The sequence below is a fragment of the Diadema setosum genome, chromosome 5 (assembly GCF_964275005.1).
Source record: "Diadema setosum chromosome 5, eeDiaSeto1, whole genome shotgun sequence".
Classification (NCBI taxonomy): domain Eukaryota; kingdom Metazoa; phylum Echinodermata; class Echinoidea; order Diadematoida; family Diadematidae; genus Diadema; species Diadema setosum.
Window position 1 is genome coordinate 10,686,841 of NC_092689.1, and position 24,632 is coordinate 10,711,472.

At 38.8% G+C, this 24,632-nt stretch overlaps 1 protein-coding gene across 1 annotated transcript; it reads right to left on the bottom strand.

Moving 5' to 3' along the window:
* Positions 1 to 2,062: 2,062 nt before the first annotated feature.
* LOC140228586 (methionine aminopeptidase 1-like) lies at positions 2,063 to 17,659 on the bottom strand. Its single transcript, XM_072308816.1, has 10 exons — positions 17,522 to 17,659; positions 13,754 to 13,888; positions 13,236 to 13,296; positions 12,166 to 12,257; positions 11,477 to 11,628; positions 10,529 to 10,599; positions 9,060 to 9,191; positions 8,553 to 8,696; positions 7,775 to 7,840; positions 2,063 to 3,719 (listed from the first exon to the last, which is right to left on the bottom strand). The coding sequence occupies exons 1-10, from the start codon at positions 17,657 to 17,659 to the stop codon at positions 3,547 to 3,549; spliced, it is 1,164 nt and encodes a 387-aa protein (XP_072164917.1). The 3' UTR covers positions 2,063 to 3,546.
* Between the last annotated feature and the right edge of the window lie 6,973 nt (positions 17,660 to 24,632).

Here is a 24,632-nt window from a genome sequence, read left to right on the forward strand (position 1 = left end):
AAAATAATCAGACATGCACTCTGTTTACTAGAAGATCCATCTTTATTGTCACATGGAAAAAAAAATTGTACAAGGGGAGTCCTATGTTACAAAGATGGGCCTAGTATCAATAATGCATAACTGATTTATTTTCATCTATTTGGTTACAAGAATCCCACAAGACAATTCTGAAATTCATAAGAAAATGTAGACATTTTCACTCTGATTTTCATCAGGGTTGCTCTATCTAGACACACTGTCGGTTTGTAATGACACTACCATGTAAAGTACTTCTTCATCCATTATGTCAATTCTCTATACTACAGATCGATGTCCATGGAAACTTTTATGATTGTCTCACCCATCCTTTTTGGTATCCTACAAAAGCACAAAGCGGCTGTTCAGCTGTGCTGGACTCCTGAGTTTTTCTGTTCATCAAATTCTTGCATTGATCTGCGACAAAATCTTTTTAAAAAAACCCCAAGTGCTTCATATTTTCCTTTTGGGTCTCTATACGGGTGCATATTTCTTTCTTCCACTTAAGCGTGTCTTGGTATTGATATACTTGTCATCATCTTATACCAGAAAGCAGACATAAATGAATAACTTTGTAAGAAACAAAAGTCACATTTTTCTTTCTTGTTGCATTAGATTTCACATGTAAACTTCTCAGCAGTTAAGACAACAGTCCCTCAACCATGAGGCCCCTGGTTCAAATCCCATAACTTTTAGATGTGTTAGGAAGTTCTCATAAATAGGGTACTTCATCCTCGTTGCAACATCTATAGAGGAGGATGTAAAATTCTCCATCATGTGTTTACCTGCTTGTAAGCATTTAACTGCTTCCCCGTAATTAAGGCGATGTAAAACAAGGATCCAAATTCTTATAACTCGCGACCACTGCCGAAAATCTCAAAGGGAATAGAGTAATGGGTACCACTAGCTCATTTGTTTGGGAGGAACAAGAATACCATTTACACCACATTTGGTAAAAAGTGCCACAAAGTGTGCTCAATTTCTGCAGCATTATTAACACATTAAGAACAGACATCTATTGTACAATTGTACATCCTCTTGAGCTGGCAACAATAATTGTACTTCAAATAATTGATCCTTCTAGCACAACACTACTTTCTGTAAATACCGCTTTCAGAATTGTAATTGTAGAAAGCTGCTGATTTTCTGTAAGTCACACAACAGTGGACAAATTTTGGGACTCGTAAAAAGGAGATCTGGAGGTGGCCCAGAGTGGATCAATTATGTTTCCCTTTGACATTAAAAGGGCGGAGGCGATTCTGCCCCCTTAACGTTTTTTTTTAATTCTGTTACGCGGGAAGGCCTTGTAATAAACCTTCTTGACTTTCTTTGTTCAAGTCTCTCGCAACTTTTGCGACCACATTTGTAACGTCCGCACATACTTATACAAAGTTACGCCCATTTTTGTAACTGCATGTCACCCCAAAATGGGGCGGGATGAAGGGGGCAGAATCGACCCCCCTCTGGTTTTGGCATAGCCAAAAAAGATCGGCCTGATTAAAGATAACCTTGGATACCTGCCAATGCTGGTGAAATGACATTAGTGGAGCCCTCTGCAAGAGGCGTGCTAAGATTAAAGAGGCTCTCCCCTACTGATATTAATACAGTAATATTCTGATAAATAAAAGCACAAAAATCCATAAAAATGTAGTCAAGCATGACCACAATGCATGGGACACTCTACTGTGAGTGATATATGCAAACAAAATATCTCTTTTCAACAATTTTTATACTACACCACACACCTTGCACTTGTGAAATGTTGTCTTCCCACAATATCAAATAAAAATATCTTTTCAGTATTTCATTTATGGAGGGGGCGGGTGTCTTGAGAAGCTCACTGATATGCTGAACCCTGATGTTAAATTGTGTGTAGAGTTCATGTATAAAGTTATTGCACAACAGTTAGTCCAAAACATCCTTTTTGGAGTGGGATGCAAACTACAAAAACCTTTGGATCACATATGTTCCCATCCACTCTACAAAACGGAGCTGAAATAAACTGCCCAACTGTGATGATTTTATCACAATCTCGCAGATCTTTAAAAAAAAAAAAAAAAAAAATGAGCATATTGGGAGACTTGTCAACGATATCTCTGTTTCAGCATCTACCATTTTATGTCATGTTCCTTTCCAGACATCAAAACCTACATATATCTTCCTTTGTTACTATCCAGGTACTCTTTTCCCCATGAATAGAAGAGCGCATGTACCAATAAATCTATTTCACAGGTTTGGGAAGTTTTAGAATGACAAATCTACATTGAAGGATAGAAATGTTCTTTTCCTCTGTTGCGGGTGGTGCATGAAAATCTTTGTGATCCATAATCTTAGATGGAACCTTTGCCACAAAAACTACCTGTCAATGCATCCCAAGAGAAAGGTATAAAGCCATTACACAAATGACAACCGCTTGATATATTGGGGCAGTACATACATGTACATGAAAAAAAAACCATAATGGACTAAAAAAAAAGTATAAAACTTTGATGGAAGGTACAATTCTTTCTACATATTTTCGCAGACCTCTACTTATGAAGCTATGGATAAGCAGTACCATGTACATATTTTCAAATGACACCGAGGTTCTGGCCTGAATGTATGTGACACAACCTCAGTCGCCAGGGGGTTAAAACAAATCCCACAAACTACAAAGTACCCTCTCAAACATTTTCACTGGTTTTCTTCACTCGCATTACAGTGGAAACTCAGCATAATGAGATCCTTGGGACCAAGACAATTTGTTCTTTATATAAGATATTTTGTTATATCAGTGGTCAAGATGAAATACATAACAAAGGAAATACATTCATTGGAACCGGAGAAATTAGTTTGTTATATCAGGTAGTTTGTAACATCAAATCTCTTTATATCGAGTTTCCACTGTAGTGCATTAAACCATAAAATCAAGTTCAATTACATACATATGAATGGAAAAGATGTATAAACCCTTACTAAGGGAAGAAGATGTAATAAAACCGCCTGTGAGAAAGAGAATAGTGAGTACAAGCATTGTGAAGGTAGGAACACTTAACTCGTTGAGGAGGATTTGATTTTGTTACAACATGCATTTCTCATAGATGCTTGCCCAAGTATACTCGGGACTTGTCCTCCATGGGTTAAAATAGTTTTTCTCCATCTAAAATCCATCAAGCATGGTCCCCATCAAGTTCTGTTCATCAGAGATATGCTAACAGACATGATAAAATGATTTTATAAATGGCTCTTTCACATCTGAACAGCTACAAACTAAAAAGGACATGGCACCTTAGTTTCCTCCCACGTATGATTTGAACATAACTAATAAAATATATTTGGGCAAACAATTTACCTAATGCATCATCTTTCGTGAAGGGTATAAAGGCAAAGATATGTCACTTTTCTTCCTCATCAAGACTCCCCCTTGAAGCAATCTTCGGGAAAGAAAAACACAACAACAACCCTGGTCAGTACTAAATAAGGGTCTGGGCATTTCAGTGGCAGTCTAACTGTGAAATGTCGGCAGACATTTTGCCTGTGAGATTCCATCAGCTAGGACGCCACCTGGTCCATAAAGTGCGGTCTGCCGTGCCCTGGACCCCTGGCCGTCAGGACCTCCACGCCGGTGTCCGTGACGATCATGGTGTGCTCAAACTGCGCGGACCACTTGCCGTCCGTGGTAACCGCCGTCCAGTCGTCCGGCCAGAGGTTGTCCTTCCATGAGCCTGCACGGATACGAAAAGTGTTAAAGATCGTTTCTGTGATGTATTCAAATTCATGGGTGTATGTTTTCCTGCAGCCTAGCAACGAACCATTTCATTCACCTGCTCCCTCCACTCAGGTAGGAATTCACTGAAAACTGTAAAAGTGGAAATTTTTGTGAAGTTTTTAGCCCATTTCCCTTAAAGGACAAGTCCACCTTCATAAACATGTGGATTGAGTGAATGCAGCAATATTAGTAGAAAACATAGATGAAAGTTTTTGAAAAATTGAACAATCCGTTCAAAAGTTATGGGTTTTGGAAGCTTTGATTCCGCGATCGCTGGATGTGAAGACTACTACAGCTTGTGATGTCACATGTGTACAACGATATAAAGAAACTATAAAGGAAATTCAACATATTTTCACTTTTCTCGCATAATAAAAGAGCACATGACTTGCCTCTTTCAGAAGGCAGTGGGAGTAATATTACCCTCAATATATGTCAGTTACAAGTTGAGGGAATGTGTACTTTTTTATCAAAAATAAAATTTTGTGGAATTCTCTTTATATTTTCCTTATGTCGTTCTACGCATGTGACATCATCAACTGCAGTAACCACCTCCCTGTTTTCACCAAGCAGTGACTGCACAGAAATTTTAAAAATTCATAATTTTTGAACAGAATATCCAGTTTCCCTCAAACTTTCACTGATGTGTTCCACTTCTATTGCTGCATTATCTCAATCCATATGTATATGAAGGTGAACTTGTCCTTTAACTAGCGCAAAAATAAAAGCATGCAATTGCATTTGCTTTTCATATGTAATGTCTTGATACCGGGCAATTAAAAACTTGTGAAATACGGTCTTACTCTACATAGCGCGAAAATATCCACTTTTACAGTACCATTAACTAGTGGTTGCTAGGTATGGCAAGCCTCCAGCAAGCTTTATTGTAGTTTAGGCAATCTTTTGTAAAAAAAAATGTGGGCATGGAATTTGAATACATTACAGAAACAGTCTATCGGCTGTAAATGTGGAATATTTTGGGGTGTAAAACTACTGCACACTTTGCAAGGGATAGAACTAGTGCAAAAATGCCCCCCCCCCCATGAATTAATTTCATTCCAGTCATTTTCTATATATGAATAAATGCACTGGTGTTATGTGAACAAGCATTTAAAGTGTATCTGTACCCTAGAATTTAGATTTGACGTGCTAGAAGCGCTGGCTCTCGAGTCGCTGCTGCATCTGCATGACAACACATGCTGCCGCGCCACTGATTGGACGGTGCCGTTGCCTGTCAGCACCCAGCTGTGTACGTAACCATACGTGCATCTGAGAGTTGGAAAAGCGATACCGTACATCAGTGTTTGTACAGAAAGTTATCCAACTATGACATTGAATGCAAATGATAACGTAAGACGATTAGTCTTAGATCAAGGCACCTGTGTTTTTAGGCATTTAGGGATGGATTTTTGTGATATGAAATCTCTGTATAGGAGCTTCCTTACACTCTAAGATTTCTCAGATATATTAGCAATACAATAAACTACAGTGTTAGAAAAGTGAGTACAGATACACTTTAAATGTTAATTTGCACAAGAGTGCACATGTCAAAATTTAAAGGCATAATTTTTCATTTGTAGAAGAAACAAAAACCCAGCATTAGTGCTTTCAAATAGTTCTAAAATGTGAATTAAGGATAGAAACAACCAAGGTAAAAATTTGAATCTTTTACAATCAATGTCAAGTATTGCTGAATGCACAAAATGTGAACAATAGTTATAACTAGAAATGTCGCTACGGCGACTGATGCCTCCGCCATAATGCATGATTCTCCCAATAGGTGTATAGTACAATGTCTTGACAATGTGTGATGACAGTTTCACATAACTGGCAAAATATCGAAATAACAGGTTTGTCAGAAATATCTTGAATGTTCACTTTCCACGAACTGGGTTTGCTATAATTGTCTATTAAAGAGTGCAGGTACACATATTTGGGGAATTGAAAATTTTTACTTGACTTCTGACCGACCTTATTATAAGTTTATGCATTGAGTATAATTTTCAAGGTATGAAGAGTGTAATTACAGTACAAAATATTTTTTTTTTCATTTAAACCTGACCTTTGACCCTTAACCTTTGACCTTCTGGCTGGACATTTCCAAGAGAATCTCCATCAAGTAATACATGTACATATATCAAACACTTTTAAAACTAATAATGCAATCATTGCATATACTAGTATACATGTATGAGGGAAATACAGCAGTAACATTTTGAGGAGTTGACCTTGACCTTTGAACCCCTGACTATTGACCCATGACCCCTAAATTCCCTAGATAATCCCTGCCAGTCAGTACATGCATATGTACCATATTCCATGAAGATACATTGAACCATTTGCGAGAAAAGTGATATTGAAACATTTTCACCTAACCTTTGACCTTTTGACCTTTGACCTTATGACATGAAACTCTCTCTGGAGAATCCTTACGCAGTAGTACATGTCTACACTAAGTTTCAAGAAAATAACTGCGGGCATTGCATAGATATGGGGGAAATAGCAACATTTTTAGCATTTGACCTTGACCTTTTGACCTTTGACCTCTTGTCAATGTCACTAGAATCTACTCAACTAATTGTCCCATCATACATCATCCCTGGACCAAGTTTGGTGAAAGCTGCTTCATCCAGTTTTGAGTTATCACATAAACAGATAAATTTTAGGATTTGACCTTGAACTTTGACCTTTGACCTCTGTCTGATTTCACTGAAAAACTAATCAAGTAATTGTCCCATCATACATCATCCTCCAACAAAGTTTGGTGAAATTTGCTCCATACAGTCTTGAGTTATCGCGTAAACGGATACAATTTCATGATTTGACCTTGACCTTTGACCTTTGACCTTTAGCCGATTTCACCCAAAATCTTATCAAATCGTTGCCCCATCATACTTCATACTTGGACCAAGTTTGGTAAAATTCCAGTAAATATTACTCAAGTTATCGCGTAAACGAAAGCGGACGGACGTACGGACGTGCAGACGTACGGACGTACGTACGGACGGACGGACAACCCGAAAACATAATGCCTCCGGCACCACTTCGTGGCGGAGGCATAATAAAAATGTTTCCAGACTCAACTGTCTCCAGTTATGGTTTAATGACAAAAATACTGAAATCTCATTATATTTTAGGCTTTATTGCAAAAATTTTGTATGGTAGGATGTTTTGTGACACAACAAACCTACACATATGCATCAAATGTGATACCTTGAGCATTTTCTAAATCACTGGTCCCAAAGATATACTGGACCTTTAACCATGCTGCAACACCTGGTTAAGATGCATGCTATAAATATACATGTGTTTTCTTTTCCTTGTTTTCTTTATTTTTAATTTTTTTTTTTTTTTTTTTTTTTTTGGTCATCAAACCGATTACCTGTGTTCTGCTGCTCACAACCTGCCCTCACAATTCCAATATTCACTACAGCTCAAAATCATGCTCAAGTTAAAAAAATTAATCTAGAAAAAAAAAAAATCCCATTTTGCAGGATATACTGTATACACAGAATATTTCGCGAGGTTTTTATTTTCGCGAATTTCCTGAGTTGGGTGCTATTCGCAAAACTAAAGACACACAAAAATATTGACTCTGCTCCCCATGTGAATGTGACTTACGCATGTACATTTCTCCGTTCAGTCCACCACAACTCCTAGATCGCGAATTGAACCACTCGCGAAATCGTCGGGAATTCCCGATTCACCAAAAATTTAGACTCGCGAAATATATGGCGTATACAGTACGTAGAATTTCTATCTTTGTGAAGAAAATTACAAAGAAGAACTTGATCCTGGTAGATGTTGGCACCGTGTCAAGTCTGAACAGCTAATGCCTTCTGTTTCTCAATGTCACGCAAACACACAGACAGACACAGACACACACACACACACAAACACACACACAAAATGTAAAACCTGACCAATTTATACAGCTGGTATATTTTTCGATGACAAGAGTGTGAAGTGAGAATGGCTGTCATGGGTTCAAGACCCCTGCAAACTACTTACCCACATTGACCATGGGTTCTATCGTGAAGGCGTGGCCAGGTTTCATCACTCCGACTGCCTTGTTTTCTGCAAGACAAGACACAAATGACTCATGCTTTAGTCACAACCAATAATTCAAGGCAGCCAACAGAAATGAACATGTAATGTTTCATACTACTGTATATCTAGATAAAAACTCACCGTGCATGATACACTGTATACTAGACACAATCCATTTACAACATAACAAAACACAAGAAAACTGCAAAATGCAGCGAAATTGATATAAATGTCTCTAAATGGTACTTTCTGCAATGTGCACATTTACCATCTTTACATCAAATCATATTTTGTCAATTTCCAAAATGCAGAAAAAAAAATATAGTTCTAGACTGCACCCTTCTTGCTCTAGGCAAATCAATCTCCTAAAATCATACTGTATTTACAAAGTAAGTCGTGCATTAGAGCTTTGCTTGCTCTATATATATTTTTCATGTCAACTTCCGCAATACATAAAAAGTTACATTTTCACGGTAATATCCTTCTTGTTCAATGAGAATTGGTCGACTGCACTTTTACAATATTCTCAAACAGCATTATCACATTAGCACCATTCTTGTTCTTTGTCCACCTGTCTTGTCTCCTTAAATGTTCACATTTTACATAATTGACCTTCTAGCTCTCTGAAAACTTGTTCAGTCCACTTTTCAAAGTAAATGTTTTGAGAGGAAAACAAATGTTCTCAAAAGGAAATGGAATGAGAGAATCTGGCCTCATAAATGCACAGAGCTACACTCACTGGCATAGAAGGGGACATTGGGGGCGGTATGGAAGAGTCGATGAATCCCGTGACCGCAGTATGTTTTGACGACGGAGAATCCGTGTGCCTGGCAGTGCTTCTGGATCACAGCCCCGACCTCACGATATTTCACCCCTGGCTTCACTGCAAGGAGTTGTGGAGAAGGCAATACAACAATAGTTATATCAGTGGAAATCCTTTTAGGGATCCTTATGAATATTCAGTACATTCCTGGGGGCCTCTATCACTTGGAAATGAAATTGGCTTTTCACCTGAAAATATCAAATTCATTTAAGACAGCTCCATGTTCTGGTTTTTATCAGTAACAAATCAAAATCTCACACAATATAGGTTCAGGTGCCAATAACAGTATAATGGTATGTTTTGGATATCCGCCTGTCTGTACATACTGGATATATCCGCCTGTCTGCATGTTTTGGATATATCCGCCCGTTTGTATGTTTTGGATATATCCGGCTGTCTGAGTGATGAGCAAAAAGCGCTAACCTATGTCGATGGCCTGCATCATGCTCTCGTACGTGACCCTGACAAGCTCCTGTATCCTCTCATCCACCTTGCCCACAAAGAACGTCTCGTTCAGGTCACCGTGGAAACCGCCATGGTATACTGTAATGTCAACTGCGAAAGGCAATTCAAGAATGTGCGTGGTGAATTATCCACAAGTCACTTCATCCTTGCAGACATTGTGCCCTAGACAGGTTTAAAAGATTGTAGTCATGCATAACTATCTGTACAAAGCGAAACCACGCTAGACATACTGATGGACAACTTGAAAACATAATACCTCTGGCACCCTTTTCAGCAGAGGCAGAAAAGATAGATACACTGACTCAATATGAAACTTAAAGTCATGTGGAGAACACACATTGTAATTAAAATCTCAACTGCTGCCATATTTGGTTCAATGTACTGGCAGTAAATAAATGCAAATTGCTTGGCATGCATCACACCAAAGCGGGCAAAATGCCGACTATGAGCCCCTTTGAGTAATCATATTTTCTAAACGCCCGAAGAGATCCTTGTTATTTGATTGGTTGTTTGACATTGATCATTCGGCCCATTTCACTATGACGTCATCATCCGTGCAATTGTTGCTCCATTTACCGTGCAATTTTGGATCCATACGATTTGCTCCATTGCACGCTTGCTGAGAGACTGTGCTTGCGTTTGCAGTGTGTGTATGCGACAGCGCGCTCATGTAAAGCGCTCAGTGAGCACTCTCGCGATCTCAGATTCTCTCTTGTTTCTAAATTGATAAAACATCAAATGACAAGGATCTATTTTAGGCATTATATAAAACAAATAATAAATGTTTTTCATTCGTGCAATGAAAAGAATATTTCATTCTGTGAAAGATGAAATGTTTGATCCATTCAACTTGGCTGCCCCTCATTGAATGGATCATTTCACCTTTCACCTCATGAAATATTCTGTCCACTGCACTCATAAACATTCATTATTTGTATAATATTGAATGGGATACCAAGAATCGAGAAATGAGCACAATCTTGGCCCTAAAAAGTGCAACATTCCCTGCTATTCCAAGAAACAAAGCCATCAAATATTATTGTCATTATCTATAATCATTATCTAGAAAAGGCAATAACTGTTGAAAGTAGGTCCTAGTCATTATAATATGAGAAGACTACACCAAACAAGTAGTGACCTGCACTTCTAGCAAGCGTTTACAAACTCAGCAGAGCCTTCGCGCAACAGATGAGACAAAATAATGGTGCATTATTTCACAGCCATTTATTACAGCAGCCTAAGGGGAATTAATACACCAGCTCGTGTGTTACCTTAAATATGCTCTGTTATTGTACATGAAAATTAAACAGACAAAAATACACATTTTTAATGTGGCGCTAATATGCCTTACACAGATAATAGATTTTACTACAACCATCTAAACATATCAACCATGAGTACTGTTTCTCACTGCTTGCCTGACTTACCATTGACTATATCCCCATCTTGTAATGGTCTCTTGTCTGGAATGCCATGGCATATAACCTCATTCACTGACCTGCAAACCGGGAAGACAAAATGTGAGCTGCAAACCTGGAGGAAAAGCTCGGAGCTTTTTTGATCAGAAAAGTGGACTAAACAAACTTCGATTCATTCTGGATTGTATACTGGTTCGGGTCTTAATTAACTTGTCATCGAGGAGAAATAAATTTGGTTGACAAAATGTGCATTAGCCAAGGTGATGATGTCACTGCTTTGTGCATGTACACAAAAATTGAAAATTCAACAACTTTCTCACTTCAAAGTCCAGTTTTGATTAATCCTTGTGGCATCTTGTTCGTTGGAATCAGAGACAATTTAAACATCAATTTCAAATTACACTGTGATAGCACTGAAAGTGTCCATCCACTGGGTTTGCAGCAGGATATGGATGGCTGGGAGGTAATGACGATGATGATGATGATGATGATGATGATGATGATGATAATAATAATAATGACAATAATAACAATGATGATACTGATAATAATAATAATAACATTATTATTATTATTATCCTTATCATTATTACTATTATTATCATCAACAATGATAAGTGACGATGATAATAATAATAATAATAATAATAATAATAATAATAATAATAATAATAATAATAATAATAATAATAATAATAATAATAATAATAATAACAATAATAATAATAACAATAATAATAATACATACATAAATACATAAATAATCACATAATAATAAATACTGATAGAAATAAAGAAATTTTGATAAAAACAACTGTGACAATGTCAAAAGGCAGATGTTTGTAAATATGTCTTGTCATAAGTGGAACACTCCTATTCTCACAAATTTCTATGTGCTGCAATGCTGCAAAACATTTTCCCACTTGCCCCAAGGCGACCAAATCTATAGACACTCACGTGCAGCAAGACTTAGGAAAGCCCCTGTAGTTAAGTGGGGAGGGGTAGCAGTTCCTATCTAGACAAGCTTGGTGTACTGCAGCATCGATGTCGTCCGTCGTGACCCCGGGTTTGATCATGGCCGCAGCGACGTCGAGGACTTCCCTGCCATACTGACGGTCACAAATTATCAGATGGAGAATAAAAAATTAACTTCAAAGCCACCTGCCCATTCTTCATGACTTGCAAAATACTTTAAGTCAACAAATAGATTGTAGTCCCACATATGTTGTATCCACACACCTAGACACAGATACATAATGAATATCCTATGGTTTGTACAAAAGAAAAATGTATTTGTTTGTACAGTATATTATGCTTGTCATGAAAATGCAGAAATAAATAAATGTCAAACATCAAATATTCAAATTAAAGAACATTACTATCAAACATTTCTCCGAAGGGGGTACCATATTACCTAACCCCCGAGGACGGGCTGATTTTGCTACAACAAGCATTTCCCATAGACACTTGCCTAAGTGCACTCGGGACTTGTCCTCAACAGGTTACATATACATAAAACTGGACAGTGGATATTAAAATCAAAGTGAATCCAACTATTTTCACAACTTAGCCATAAATGATGAGGGGCATCATATATCAATGACTAGGTAAACTACTATGCTGTTAATCAGCAAAAGCCTGCTTACCTTACAGGCGACTCTTAGTCCTTCAATTTCGTCTTTAGTGAGCTGCTTGATGTAACTATTGCCTCGTACTGCCATCTCACTCAGAGGTACACCTGACAAGAGATTGCAACGTAATGTTTTGGACGTGTGCACAAATAAATAATATTGAATGACAACAAACATGTATTCAACATACATGTATCAGTCAAATGTTCACACCTCATTCATACATTATGGCAGAAGGCCCATTCTGATTTCATGCAACATTTAACTCCTAGGCACACTTTCATGTTTGGCACCAAAGTGACATTTTTCTTTTTTGCAGGAAGTAGTATTGTCCGGTACTTATGAAGAAAAAGAAAAAGAAAAAAAAAAGCTACCCTGATTTGAGCAAATACACTTATTAAACAGCTGTTTCAATCTGTCATCAAACACATCACTAAATAGGTTTTCAGAAATAAGCTGATAAAAAAAGCAGAATAGATTGAAAATTTCATTCAATCACTTTTTTTTTTAATTGATGTTAAGAAGATTGAAGCATTTAGAGGACAGACGACATCATCACATCAACTCTCAACCTGTAAGAAAACCAAGAAATGACACCACACCAACCACACACCCCGCGTTCACATTGGTCCCTGCAACGCAGGGACAGCCACAAGAGATCTTATCTTTTTTACGACTGACCGTTCACATTGGTATCTCATCTGTCCCCGAGCTGTGGGGGCATTTTGGGGCTTGGAGCGAGCTCTGCCACTTGAATCCAGGCATGGCGCATGCGCACATTTGATGACCACCGCTGGACGCTATCAATTGCGCCCCAAGGTCACTCTCCCCTCCAAATCTTGTCCCCGTACCTGACTTGCTTCGCGGGGACGAGGGGACAAGTCCCAGCGAGCGTTCACATTAGGGTTTTTGAGGAGAAAGTCCCACAGCTCGGAACTTTCCCCGCGTCGGGGGGACCAATGTGAACGCGGGGTGCGAGTCTTAGCAGTGAGCAAATAAATGGAACATCACTTGACATACGCTGGTGTCTAATTCAGTACCCATGGCTCAGGATTAGAGAAGGGACTCGTACAACCACAACATACCATCTGGATGATCTGCATAGTCTGGTCTTTCCATATTTACAGGAACATCTCTCAGTGGACCCTGTTCAGATAAGAAATACATTGTACGAATTGAACGTCACCATAATCAACTATGTTTCTAGTAGATGAGAGACAAAACATCCAAGTACTCTTCATCTTAAACAGAATAATCACACAGACCTCCATGACATCACTTGGGTTCCTCTACTTCTTTAATATCTTCGTCTTTGCATTTGCTGTTGTCAGTTTCAGACACGTTACAAGTAACTTAGGTGCTTGGAAACAGATTATTTCCGAGACCTGATTACTACCTGTACTGGTATCATAATTCCACATTACCTTCCTATTTCATTGTTACGGATATTAATTTAATACATGAAACCTTACTCTTTGTACAACATCATACTGACAGCAGAAATAGCTTCATATTGAATTTAACAAGTACAGTATATCATTGTGGGGAGGAGTGGGTAAGGGATAGGAAAGGCTATTAAGACATAAACATGAAGGAACAGTACCCGAGGATATGGGCGAAGTTTTCCTGTAAAGAAGAAACCCGGCCATGGGTTGTATGGCTTTATCTCTGTGCTTTGTGCTTCCTTGGCTTTTTTATGGACCTTCTTGTGCTCACCCCAGCTGCCTTTGAAGCATTCCTGTGTGAAAGAGAAAGGACACAATATTGTGGTGACTTCAAAAAAATTGGTGATTGGTAAAAAGTGGGTCACCATCATGCAGAACTCTTGCTTGAACAAAACTTTTGCATATTTCACTCTCAAGGTACATGTAGGAATATAGTGTATGAAGTTTTTGGCAGAGATGATTATTTACCCCTAACAATTACTTCACATCAACTAATTGCATTAAAATTGTCAATTACATGTACTTATTAATTACAGAGGGCTTACGGCTATGCTACAACAGGGGTCCCGAATGAAGAGAATTGACTCTTTGTATTATAACTGATGAAGACCATTTAATTCTCATGCATGTAATGCACATTTCATTAATGCCAACTTCTGGTAAAATTTACAATTATGGTACGTTTTTGGAGCACATCAGGAAGTGGTTCACTTTTGACTTGGTATGGCATGATACACTTTGGGAGAATATAAGTGCTCCTATGGCAAGCACATCAAAAGTCAACTCAGCATAGTACACTGTACTACAAGAGATCAAGAAAGTGCTTTTTTTCCCCCATGCAAGTCAAGAGTTCTAGTTCTACATTAATCATGGTGTAGGGCCTATAACATGTAGACTACACCTATTACTTAGATCTAATTTACTGTCGAGCTTCACACTGCCCTCATACATACACCACTACTGTCATCAGAAAGATTTAACAATAGGGTATTCAAGCCTACCAGCATTCGATCACATAGCAGAATATGGTCACTCATCATTAATCACAAGCCAGCAAATTCTATTGTCACACCAAACATGCAAATTACATTTCACATACTGGCACTGTCATTCAGAACAGGAAAGTCCCTTAGTCACCTACAAAAATCCATCAAAAATCTCAAATTTCGCCATCATATATAAAGAATTGGCACAATTTTTCCAAGGTGTGCAGGAATTAAGTCCAGTATTAAGAATCAGGGTCACTGAAAAAGCACAAAATATCAAGAAATACACCGTTTTCTTGCAAGATTTTTTGCTTATCGCAAGCTCAGAGTGTGATGGTAACCACACAAATTATGTAAAACAACAACAAAATCTCCATAAAATCCCGACGCAGTGACTAAATGTACAGGGGTTGAATGCAAACTGTGCCAACTTGCCAGAATTCGGTCACCAATAGGCACCACAATGTCCCTGATGCAACCTTGTGGCAGCAAGGTATGGCGCAGCGCATTTTTCAGTGGCCTTGTACGTGCCTGCTCATTGATATTGAATGCATGCACTATCACCTGACTGAATTCTGATCATGCTGACCAGATGCCGATTATCATTGAGATATATTTGGGGATTTTCTGAAATTCTTATGTACCGGTATTCTGATGATGAGATAAAAGAACTTTGATACACATAAAATTTACATTGTAACAGGGGTCTACATTGTTGTACTCTTGTAACACTAACAGTTATGATATTGTACATGTATTTTATGTATTTAATGGGTAAACTGGTAAATTGGAGTGGCCACTTGCAGGGCCGGCGGAGCGTTTTCTTTCTTCAGCTGACAAGCAAAAAAAAAAAAAAAAAAGGTCCTCAGCTCATCTCTCCCCTTCCACTTCCGGGGTTTCTTCAGCTGAAAAGGTCTTAAGTAGAAAAACATTACCTTACCACGCTCACACTTCCAAGATCTCTATCTACAATGTATTTCTATTTAGTGCCACTTACGTACTTCCGGGTTAAAATAAAAGTGTGGGGGCCCAAAGTGACGACACCTTATATATTCCTTTGTATGATGCACAAAAAGTGTGGGGGCCCCGAGCCCCCACGGCTCCGCCGGCCATGACTTGTAAATGTAAATCAGGGTGCAATCAAGGGGCCGAATTGGCAAGAGTTCCATATGTACTCCCCGCTATGTGTTAGTTTACCTTGGTACTATTATTTTAGTTTTAAAAATATTGCAGAAATGCTTAAATGACCGAATTTTTGTAGAGTTTAGGTAGATCTATCTTTAACTCTACGGTACTGATACTGCATAGACCCTGGTTTTGGCAATCCTCGACCTGGGGTTGACAGTAAATTTGAATTTAACACTATTAGTGTTAGACTAAAGTCTAAATTTAATGTTTACTAGACATTGCATACTACTTGACAGGACTAGGACTGTCAGTGTCACCAGTTAAGCACATAGACCCTAGATCTAGTCATAGAAGTCTAATCAATCATGCTGCGGTCAGCCGCGAATGGCTTAGATAGTCTATAACATGGATATGGTCCCTACGGAGAGAGACTACTTACTAGACATAACCATTGATACAAGAAGACGTCTAACTGGCGTAAATAACTCTAGGGTAACATCCCCAGTATTCGGTCACTTAAGCTTTTTTGCAATATTTTTCAAACTAAAATAATACATACATCATATCTACAGCAATGTATGTGAAATATATCAAATTTCTGTAATCTCAACTTTCACAAAATTGCGAAATATTTTACCTTGAAAATTCCCCAGTATACGGTCATCGGCTCCAGTATTCGGTCACGCGATGTGCGCGTTCAAAGTCAATGCGTGTTCAAGGCAGCTGAAAAACGCGCGCGCGCGCTACCTTGTTGGCGCAAAATTGCATCGGGGACGCTGCGGCGACCGTTGGTGACCGAATACTGGGGCCTCGGCACTTGCATTCAACCCTTGTACATTGGGACACTGTATCAGCACGTACGGACATTTTGTTTTTCTTTTGCGTTTTTGAGGATACCATTACACTCCAAGCTTGCGATAAGCGAAAAATCTTGCGAGAGAACGGCGTATTTCTCGATTTTTAGCGCTTTTTCGGCGACCCGTACTCTTAAAACTGGGCCTTATCCGCGCGCGCTTTTGGAAAGTAGCGCCGATTCTGCACTTTTGACAGTAAAATTTGGGATTTTGGATGGATTTTTGGAGGGGGCTAAGAGAGTTTCCTGTTGTGAATGAGTGTGCAAGTGTGTGAATTAGTGTGATTTGCGTGTGTTGTGACAGTTGAACTTACTGGCTGGTGACTAGTGATAAGTGACCGAATACCGGTGCCTGACCGAATACTGGTGCCCTTACCCTAACGTTAAATTCAAATTTACTCAATCCGGTCTAGTGCCCGAGTGACTGATCAGCTGGTGGTATGTATATGATGCACGTATATTAAATACATACAACAAATAGAACTCTACTCAATCCCAAGTAAATTTAATAAACGGCATTAAAACCAAAAAAACAGCAACAACAACAATATGTGCATGCTCCTTATAGTTCACGCCCTAAGAAAAGCCTAACGTAACGTTACACAAATTTCACTTCGTTGCGCGACGCTGGACACGCTATCACGTCATTGACCGAAAGATCGGTCTGTATCTGTCCGTCGGGGAATGTTCCGCGGAGACTGCGTCTGGCTTTACGGATCCCCTCCGTATATGGAGGACAGCGTTAATGGCAAATTATAAAAGAGTCCTCCGAGCTCCGGACAGACGGATCTTTCTGTCTAGACTAACGTTAGTCACGTCACTGGCACTGCACTGCCACAGGGAGAGCATGGACAGAATATGACCTACACAAAATGCAATAAATGGGACTGAGCAAAAATGCCGTACACATCTAACTTGTTCGACATCAGTCATCTTACGATTATGGCATAGTTGCCTACCTGTGAACAAAAGTATGATCCCGAAATCTGAAGTTTTATGCATGTAGGACATTGCAATTTGGCCTCTTTACCACATCCACTGGTTTCACACGTATTCGTGTTCACGATAGGTAGACTTTCAACCTCGGCTGTCGCCATGTTGCAGCTCCGAAGCTCAATACACTATACATGTACCGCACTACACAGTCATGTATGGTGTACCGCTAACCACACCAGCGATCCCAACAGTGGTACCAACACGGTACGTGCCCCGGTGTTAGGTGTATAGCATGCATGATGGGAGTGTTCGTGCCCGGCTGCCCGGTGTATTCGTGGTCTTCGGATTAGACAATCAATTCAATTCAATTCAATTCAATTCAATTCAATTCAATTCAATTCAATTCAATTCAATTCAATTCAATTCAATTCAATTCAATTCAATTCAATTCAATTCAATTCAATTCAATTCAATTCAATTCAATTCAATTCAATTCAATTCAATTCAATTCAATTCAATTCAATTCAATTCAATTCAATTCAATTCAATCTTTATTTCCGAATCAATATTATGAATATAAAAATACATGTGAAATTGAGAAAATTGTGCAAAAATAAAAAAACCACAATGGAAATGTCAACAAAACAATGCAAGATTATGATAAAGACAAAAGAATAAAAAACACATCATGGGGAAAACAAATATCACAGCCAGTACATAAAGAACAGAAACTCATTATCATTGTGTGTTTGGTTGATCGGAAAATGGTATACCTGGTACGCTAGAAAGCCAGAATAGGTTTGTTATGTTGCACATACCCCGCGTTATAATCACATTAAAAATAATTCAAAAAATTAAATATATGAAGTTAATCATAACAACAACAAAAAATTAAACACCATAATACAAATAGAAGAAAGGCCAACATACCCATTTCAAACCAATATATATATATATATATATATATATATATATATATATATATATATATATAATATATATATATATATATATATATATATATATAAAGATAAGTAACAAAGCTGCAACAAAGTTCATGCTGTATTCACCAACGGTTTATTTCTTCACACAAATTTTCGAGCGTCTCGCCGCCCTTTCTCAAGGGCGGCGAGACGCTCGAAAATTTGTGTGAAGAAATAAACCGTTGGTGAATACAGCATGAACTTTGTTGCAGCTTTGTTACTTATCTTTTTATCTTGCCAACACGTGGACTACCTTATCAACATATATATATATATATATATATATATATATATATATATATTATATATATAATATAAATGAATACTTACTCATCAACATTTTCTAGTACTGTCTTTTGAAAATATTATTAAACTGTATATTAAATTTGCTCAGTTCTAAAGTATTCCATAAAACGGGACCAATGACGCAACGAACATTTAGCAGGTGCACGCTCACACCAGGGAGGTGGTACCTACACACTGCATTTGCCAGTCTTCTGTGATTGTCGAGGTTGTACAGAGATGTATCTTGTCATGAATGGTACCTACTTTTGCTGTTATGAGCCCCAAATGATATAGGGCCGCAAAGTGCATGATTGCCCCCAAGAGTACCGGTACTCAGAGTAGTGCAAACGGGTTTGTGTGTGTGTGGGGGGGGGGGGGGGGGGACTGTTTGAACCATGACAACTCAATAGTTACAACACTCCCCATCCGACCATAACCAGGATTATATTTGATTGGTAACCAACAGGAATACTTTCCCCAAAAGAAGACGCTTTTCTACATCCTCCTTCTTGTCTTCATCTGGGCTTATCATGATGGTCTTGGACATTCTACAATTTTTTTATGATAAGTATTGTTACTACCGCCGGTTACTTTCCTCTTGCCTAACACATACCACAATCCTTTTTTTTTTTCTTCTTCTTCTTCTTCATCTTCTTCATCAACATCGTCGTCATCATCATCATCATCACCATCTTCTTCTTCTTCTTCTTCTTCTTCTTCTTCTTCTTCTTCTTCTTCTTCTTCTTTTTCTCCTCCTCCTCCTCCTCTTCCTCCTCCTCCTCCTCCTCTTCCTCCTCCTCCTCCTTCTCTTCCTCCTCCTCCTTCTTTTTTTTTTTTCTCGGTAGGGCCTACTTCCTCTTCTTCACATCATTTTGGCCCTGTCGTCTGCGTGCCGGCAACCGCCTTTCCAGTCTACATAATAATTTCATATCTCCAACACTCCTCTCTCCACCACGCATTGAGTCTAGCGAGCTCATCTAGCTTCAACTCCATTTTCCTCCCTTCCATGATCCACTTCAAAATAAACTTTCAATTCTCCTTTCCTCCTCCTCATTCCCCCACACATCTAGCTTCCATCTCCATATCATAAATCACTTTGTGAAGTCTTTTAACATGATTGTAAGTTGGTATCTTATTGGCGTGAAGACAACAGACTCGAGTCTCCACTGGATGCGGAGACGTCTCCGCGACAACTTGGAGACGGGTCGGGGGGAAGGGGTCGGAGTTGCGGGAGAAACGACTATTTCGGAGACTTTTTTCCAGTACTAATTGCTGGTCTCGAAGACCTCTCCGCAACGTCTCTGCGACGTCTCCATCAGTTGCGGCCATTCCGTCTCGATTCCGTCTCCATTTTGTCCTCGACTGGTTAAAAGTCTCCGCAACCTTGCGGAGACCCATGGCAGTTGCATGGTGACCTTATAAACACCGGCAACGATGTGGAGACGTCGCGGAGACGTCTCCGCAACCGAGAAAACCCCTATAACGGCTTACCATAGAAGTCTTTTAGAAATCGGCGCGTCTTCCGGGCGAATGAGTTGTCGCCTTTTTTGTTTGTTTGTTTGTTTGTTTGTTTTTGGACGTTACAGACGACTGCCTGGAGTGACTTTGTAGTGAGAGCGCGAGCTATTTGTTGGTCTTTCGAGTCACGGCGACGTCTTCTCTAGTGTCACTTTTCTTCTCATTCGGCGTCGTTCGCCTCGCAGCTGTCTCACTCGCCCTCAGGATCATATCCTACCAAGTTTCGAGGAAACCGAGTTCGATTTGGGTGATTTGAGAGGGGTAGAGGGAGTATACATTATTTAAGTTATGGTGACGAAAGTCGGTGACGAGAGTGTGTATCTTTGACGGTTGTCGAGTGAGTGAATGTGTCCAGTGGCGGATCCAGTAGATGGGTGCACCGGGAGCGAACCCCCTCTTTATTTATTTCTTTGTTAAAACAAACAAAATAAAAAGAAATAAGGGGGACGTGTAAGCCCCCTTTAATTTTGTAAAGGCACCTCCCCTTTATATACGGAATTCCTGGATCCGCCCCTGCTGTCGACGTTATATTTTGGTGCAAAGAATGAGTGTGAGTGTGGAAAACTAGAGAGCGCAGACTGCCAAAATGGGTTTATCAGAGCAAGCACCATGTTTTGAATAAATTTTTGTGTTTGTGTTTAGAAAAACTCTCATATAAACACAATCGGAAAAGATTGTATGTCAATCTCTGCGTCGCATGGAGAATGATTTTATCAGCACGTAAGGTTAAATGAATTAAACGTATTGCATTTGAGCTTGCTATATAGGAGATTGTGAGGTATTCATGGTAAGAGTTAGGAAAAGTGTGAACACAATCTTACTGTACTCCCACAAGACAGACTAAAAACAGGACGCTTAAGCAAACAAGCAAACAAACAAAACAGAGAATTAGAAAATGAAAGGGACAATCAAAGGTTCCGTTCAGAGAAATGAAAAGAAGAGAGCACTCTTCATTTCCTCCTCAGCTTGATGATGATGTGGCTTCTTAATTCAAACCTTACAGCATTTACTTCTCAGGGAGGCAATTGTAATCCAGTCTGAACACCGCACTTGAGCCTTAAGTAGTTGAAAATCTTGCAGCTGTTGATTAGGAGCATTGCTGATAACATTCTAATTACACCACAATCGCGAACATAGTTTTCTGGTATTAGAACATTTTGTATAAATTGTATCTACAGTATATACGAGATCGTGTTTTAGTGCTCGCAGGCGGTGGTTGTTCTGTACATAGAATCATGTTTATGTGTGTTACCATATTTTGTACATATGTTGCTTTTGAACTCGCATTCCTCTATTGGAGTGATTGAGTCAATAAAAATTGTAAACTTTCTAATATTCTGAAAATACATTCATATATAATTCATATTCTAAAAAAAAAAAACACCCACCTTTTTATCGAGATGGTTATGATGTGGAATTATGGGATATCTAACGACGCCTAAAATGAGAGGTTGTCTTGTTAACTTGCATACAATATATTCTCGCACACCCTCACACACACACACTCACGCACAAACACACACACACACACACACACACACACACACACATATACACATTCATTCCTTCATTCCTTTTATTTTCATATCCAAACAATATGCTTACGTGTAAATTTCAAACGTGAAAATGATAGTACATCTCTTATAACACGTCACTTTCTCTTCGTCTTTCATTTTCCCCTCTCTCCTTCTCTCTCTCACCTTGTATGTTTTTCTTTCTTCCTTATCTTCTATCTCTTCCTTCAATCTTTATCTTTCATCGTCAGCCTGTTGATTATGCATCACTGGCCAACAGAGGGCGCATACGTCAAAATTGCTTTGTGCACTGTTGCTGTACTGTGGTGCAACAACGTGTCTGCACAAAGAAACGATTAGTCAGATTTACTTGGATTTGACAAAACATGCAGAAAAAAAACGTGCACTAATCGATCATTCTGATAGTGACTTTCGAAGACAAAACAGACTTGCTGGATAAAGAAATTACAGAAAAGAGCCAAGTTTTCTTATGAAAATTGTGTATATTTACATTTATAATTTCGCATATTTAATTACAAACGTCACACAGAATGCAATTTTCGACGTGTAAGCAAACAGTTTCCAGGAATACACATACATATAGATTTGAAAGTGATATATTACAAAAACCACAGGGACATGATGCCATGTTTGCACACATTGTTTGAAGTCAACATTAATTAATACTGATTGGTATATATGCTTTATATACACAAACTACCTAATGATAATATTGGTGGAAATACGAACACAAATCAAAGTTTTAGTCTGTGATAAAGATATGCACAAATCGCTATACTGTTTGAAAAACCAGTCGGACCAATTCATTTGATCAAAATAACTGACAGAAATACGGAGTAATCATTGCAGTTCGTATAGACGGATTCTTTAAAAACACTCTTGTCATATTGCAATATGGCGGACAAAGATGTCATCTCATATCATATCATATCATAACACAAGAGTGACATATTTTTCAACGTGAGAGAATCAAACAAACAAACAAACATACAAACTTCATTCGTGTCGATTGGCACATGACTTAAGCTGCATACAAACATGTTATGAATGGTTTCTATCATGAAAACTGAGTAAAGTGAACTATAGGAATAAAATGATATGAAATATAAAAGAATGAGAGAAACAGAGAACCCTTATTTTGTTTGTCTAAAACCCAAAATCTTATTGCAAATTGCAGTTTATCAACATACACACGGATATAATAATACACATACAAACACATCAACGAATTTCAAAGAATTGCACGATTAAAAATATCAAGTCCATTCATTCCTAATTGTCAAAAAAAAAAAAAAAATCTTGTCTGCCCTCATGATATCGCAGATTGAACAGTCTATAAGATTCGAGACTGCATTCAAGAGCGATATGTAGTCGCAAAGCACACTTCTTTTTTTTTTTTCTTTTGTATGAATTACAGAAATAAACATGATTGTTTACTCCCAAACACACCATCAGAATATTATTCAGTCATCAGTCGGTTGGTATCACGAGGAAGCAGACATGCATCTATCACTTTCCAATCGACCTTCTTCGCAGTTAAATTTGAACCGTATCTATGTTTTGCTACGTTTCACGCTGTGCTGAAAACCAAAATGAAATAAGCACGAATGTCAACAATGTACTAATACAAAAATGTATTTTGTACAAACAAGTGAAATGTAATGAATAGAGGGGGAAACCCGTTAAATATGAGAATGCATCGCCTTGTTAGAATTCCAACAACATGGAGGATGGCGTTTAGTCATAATCCTATTTTTCTGGACTGAAGCAATCAACAGCGCACTCATCAGATTTTAGACTTCATATAGACTGTAAAGTATTAAACCACAATGCCCCCCCCCCCCCAAAAAAAAGGACTTGCGACACGGATTTAACTGCATGTTAAGCGCATTTTTATCCCAAACAGAAACATGATCCAAAATTGCCAAGGATAGATTAAAAAAAAATGTCAGAATAAGGAAACTGAATCAGGCAACGCTGAATAGCAAGTGCGTTGCTTACGATAAGTTGCCATATCATTCATTACCTGTCGACTCTGCTATATATTTGCACATGAGGCGTTTTCTTTTTCTTTATCTCATTTTGGATTCAAATTCTTCATTAGGTGCACTCATTTACTCATTTTATGCATCATTCTCGGCAGGATGCGGAAGTCTGGGGTTTGCATCGTACGAACTTGATGGTGGTAATGTGACCGTTTATGTGCTATGGGTTATCCACCGTTGATGGGGATTCTCCACACGAGTCTGATCTTGGTCCCTTTCCAAATAATAATAATCTTGGTCCAAAACCGTTTCATGAAGTTCTTTGTCTTTTTTGTTTTGTGTTTAATCTGAACACAAGTCTCACATCCTAAGCTCGGCCTGGCGTCGGTGGTCATTCTCGTACACGTCGTTGGCTCGTCGGCGCACGTCGGCCGACGGGTAGTTCTTGTATGAGCAGATGATGGCGGCCAGGACCACGATGATGAAGAGGGCCACGGTGCTGCCGACGATGGTGCCGACGACAGCGGCGGGACTGAGGTTCGGCAACCACGACGATCCGGTGGATGAGCTACCCAAGCTGGGCTCCGTGTCGCGGGCGACCCTTCTCAAGGTATCATGGAAGACGTCAGAATTGGCCGAGGCGTCTTCACCAATGAACAAGTCTGTGTCTGTAGGCATGAAGTAATAAACAACAATGAGTGATTCTGTCTGTTTATCTGACTCTATCATTACACATGCACACACTTACATACATGCGCACACCATATGCATAATCATGTATACAATTAGGTAATTGTTTGAACCGCAATATCATGTCCAATTCTCATG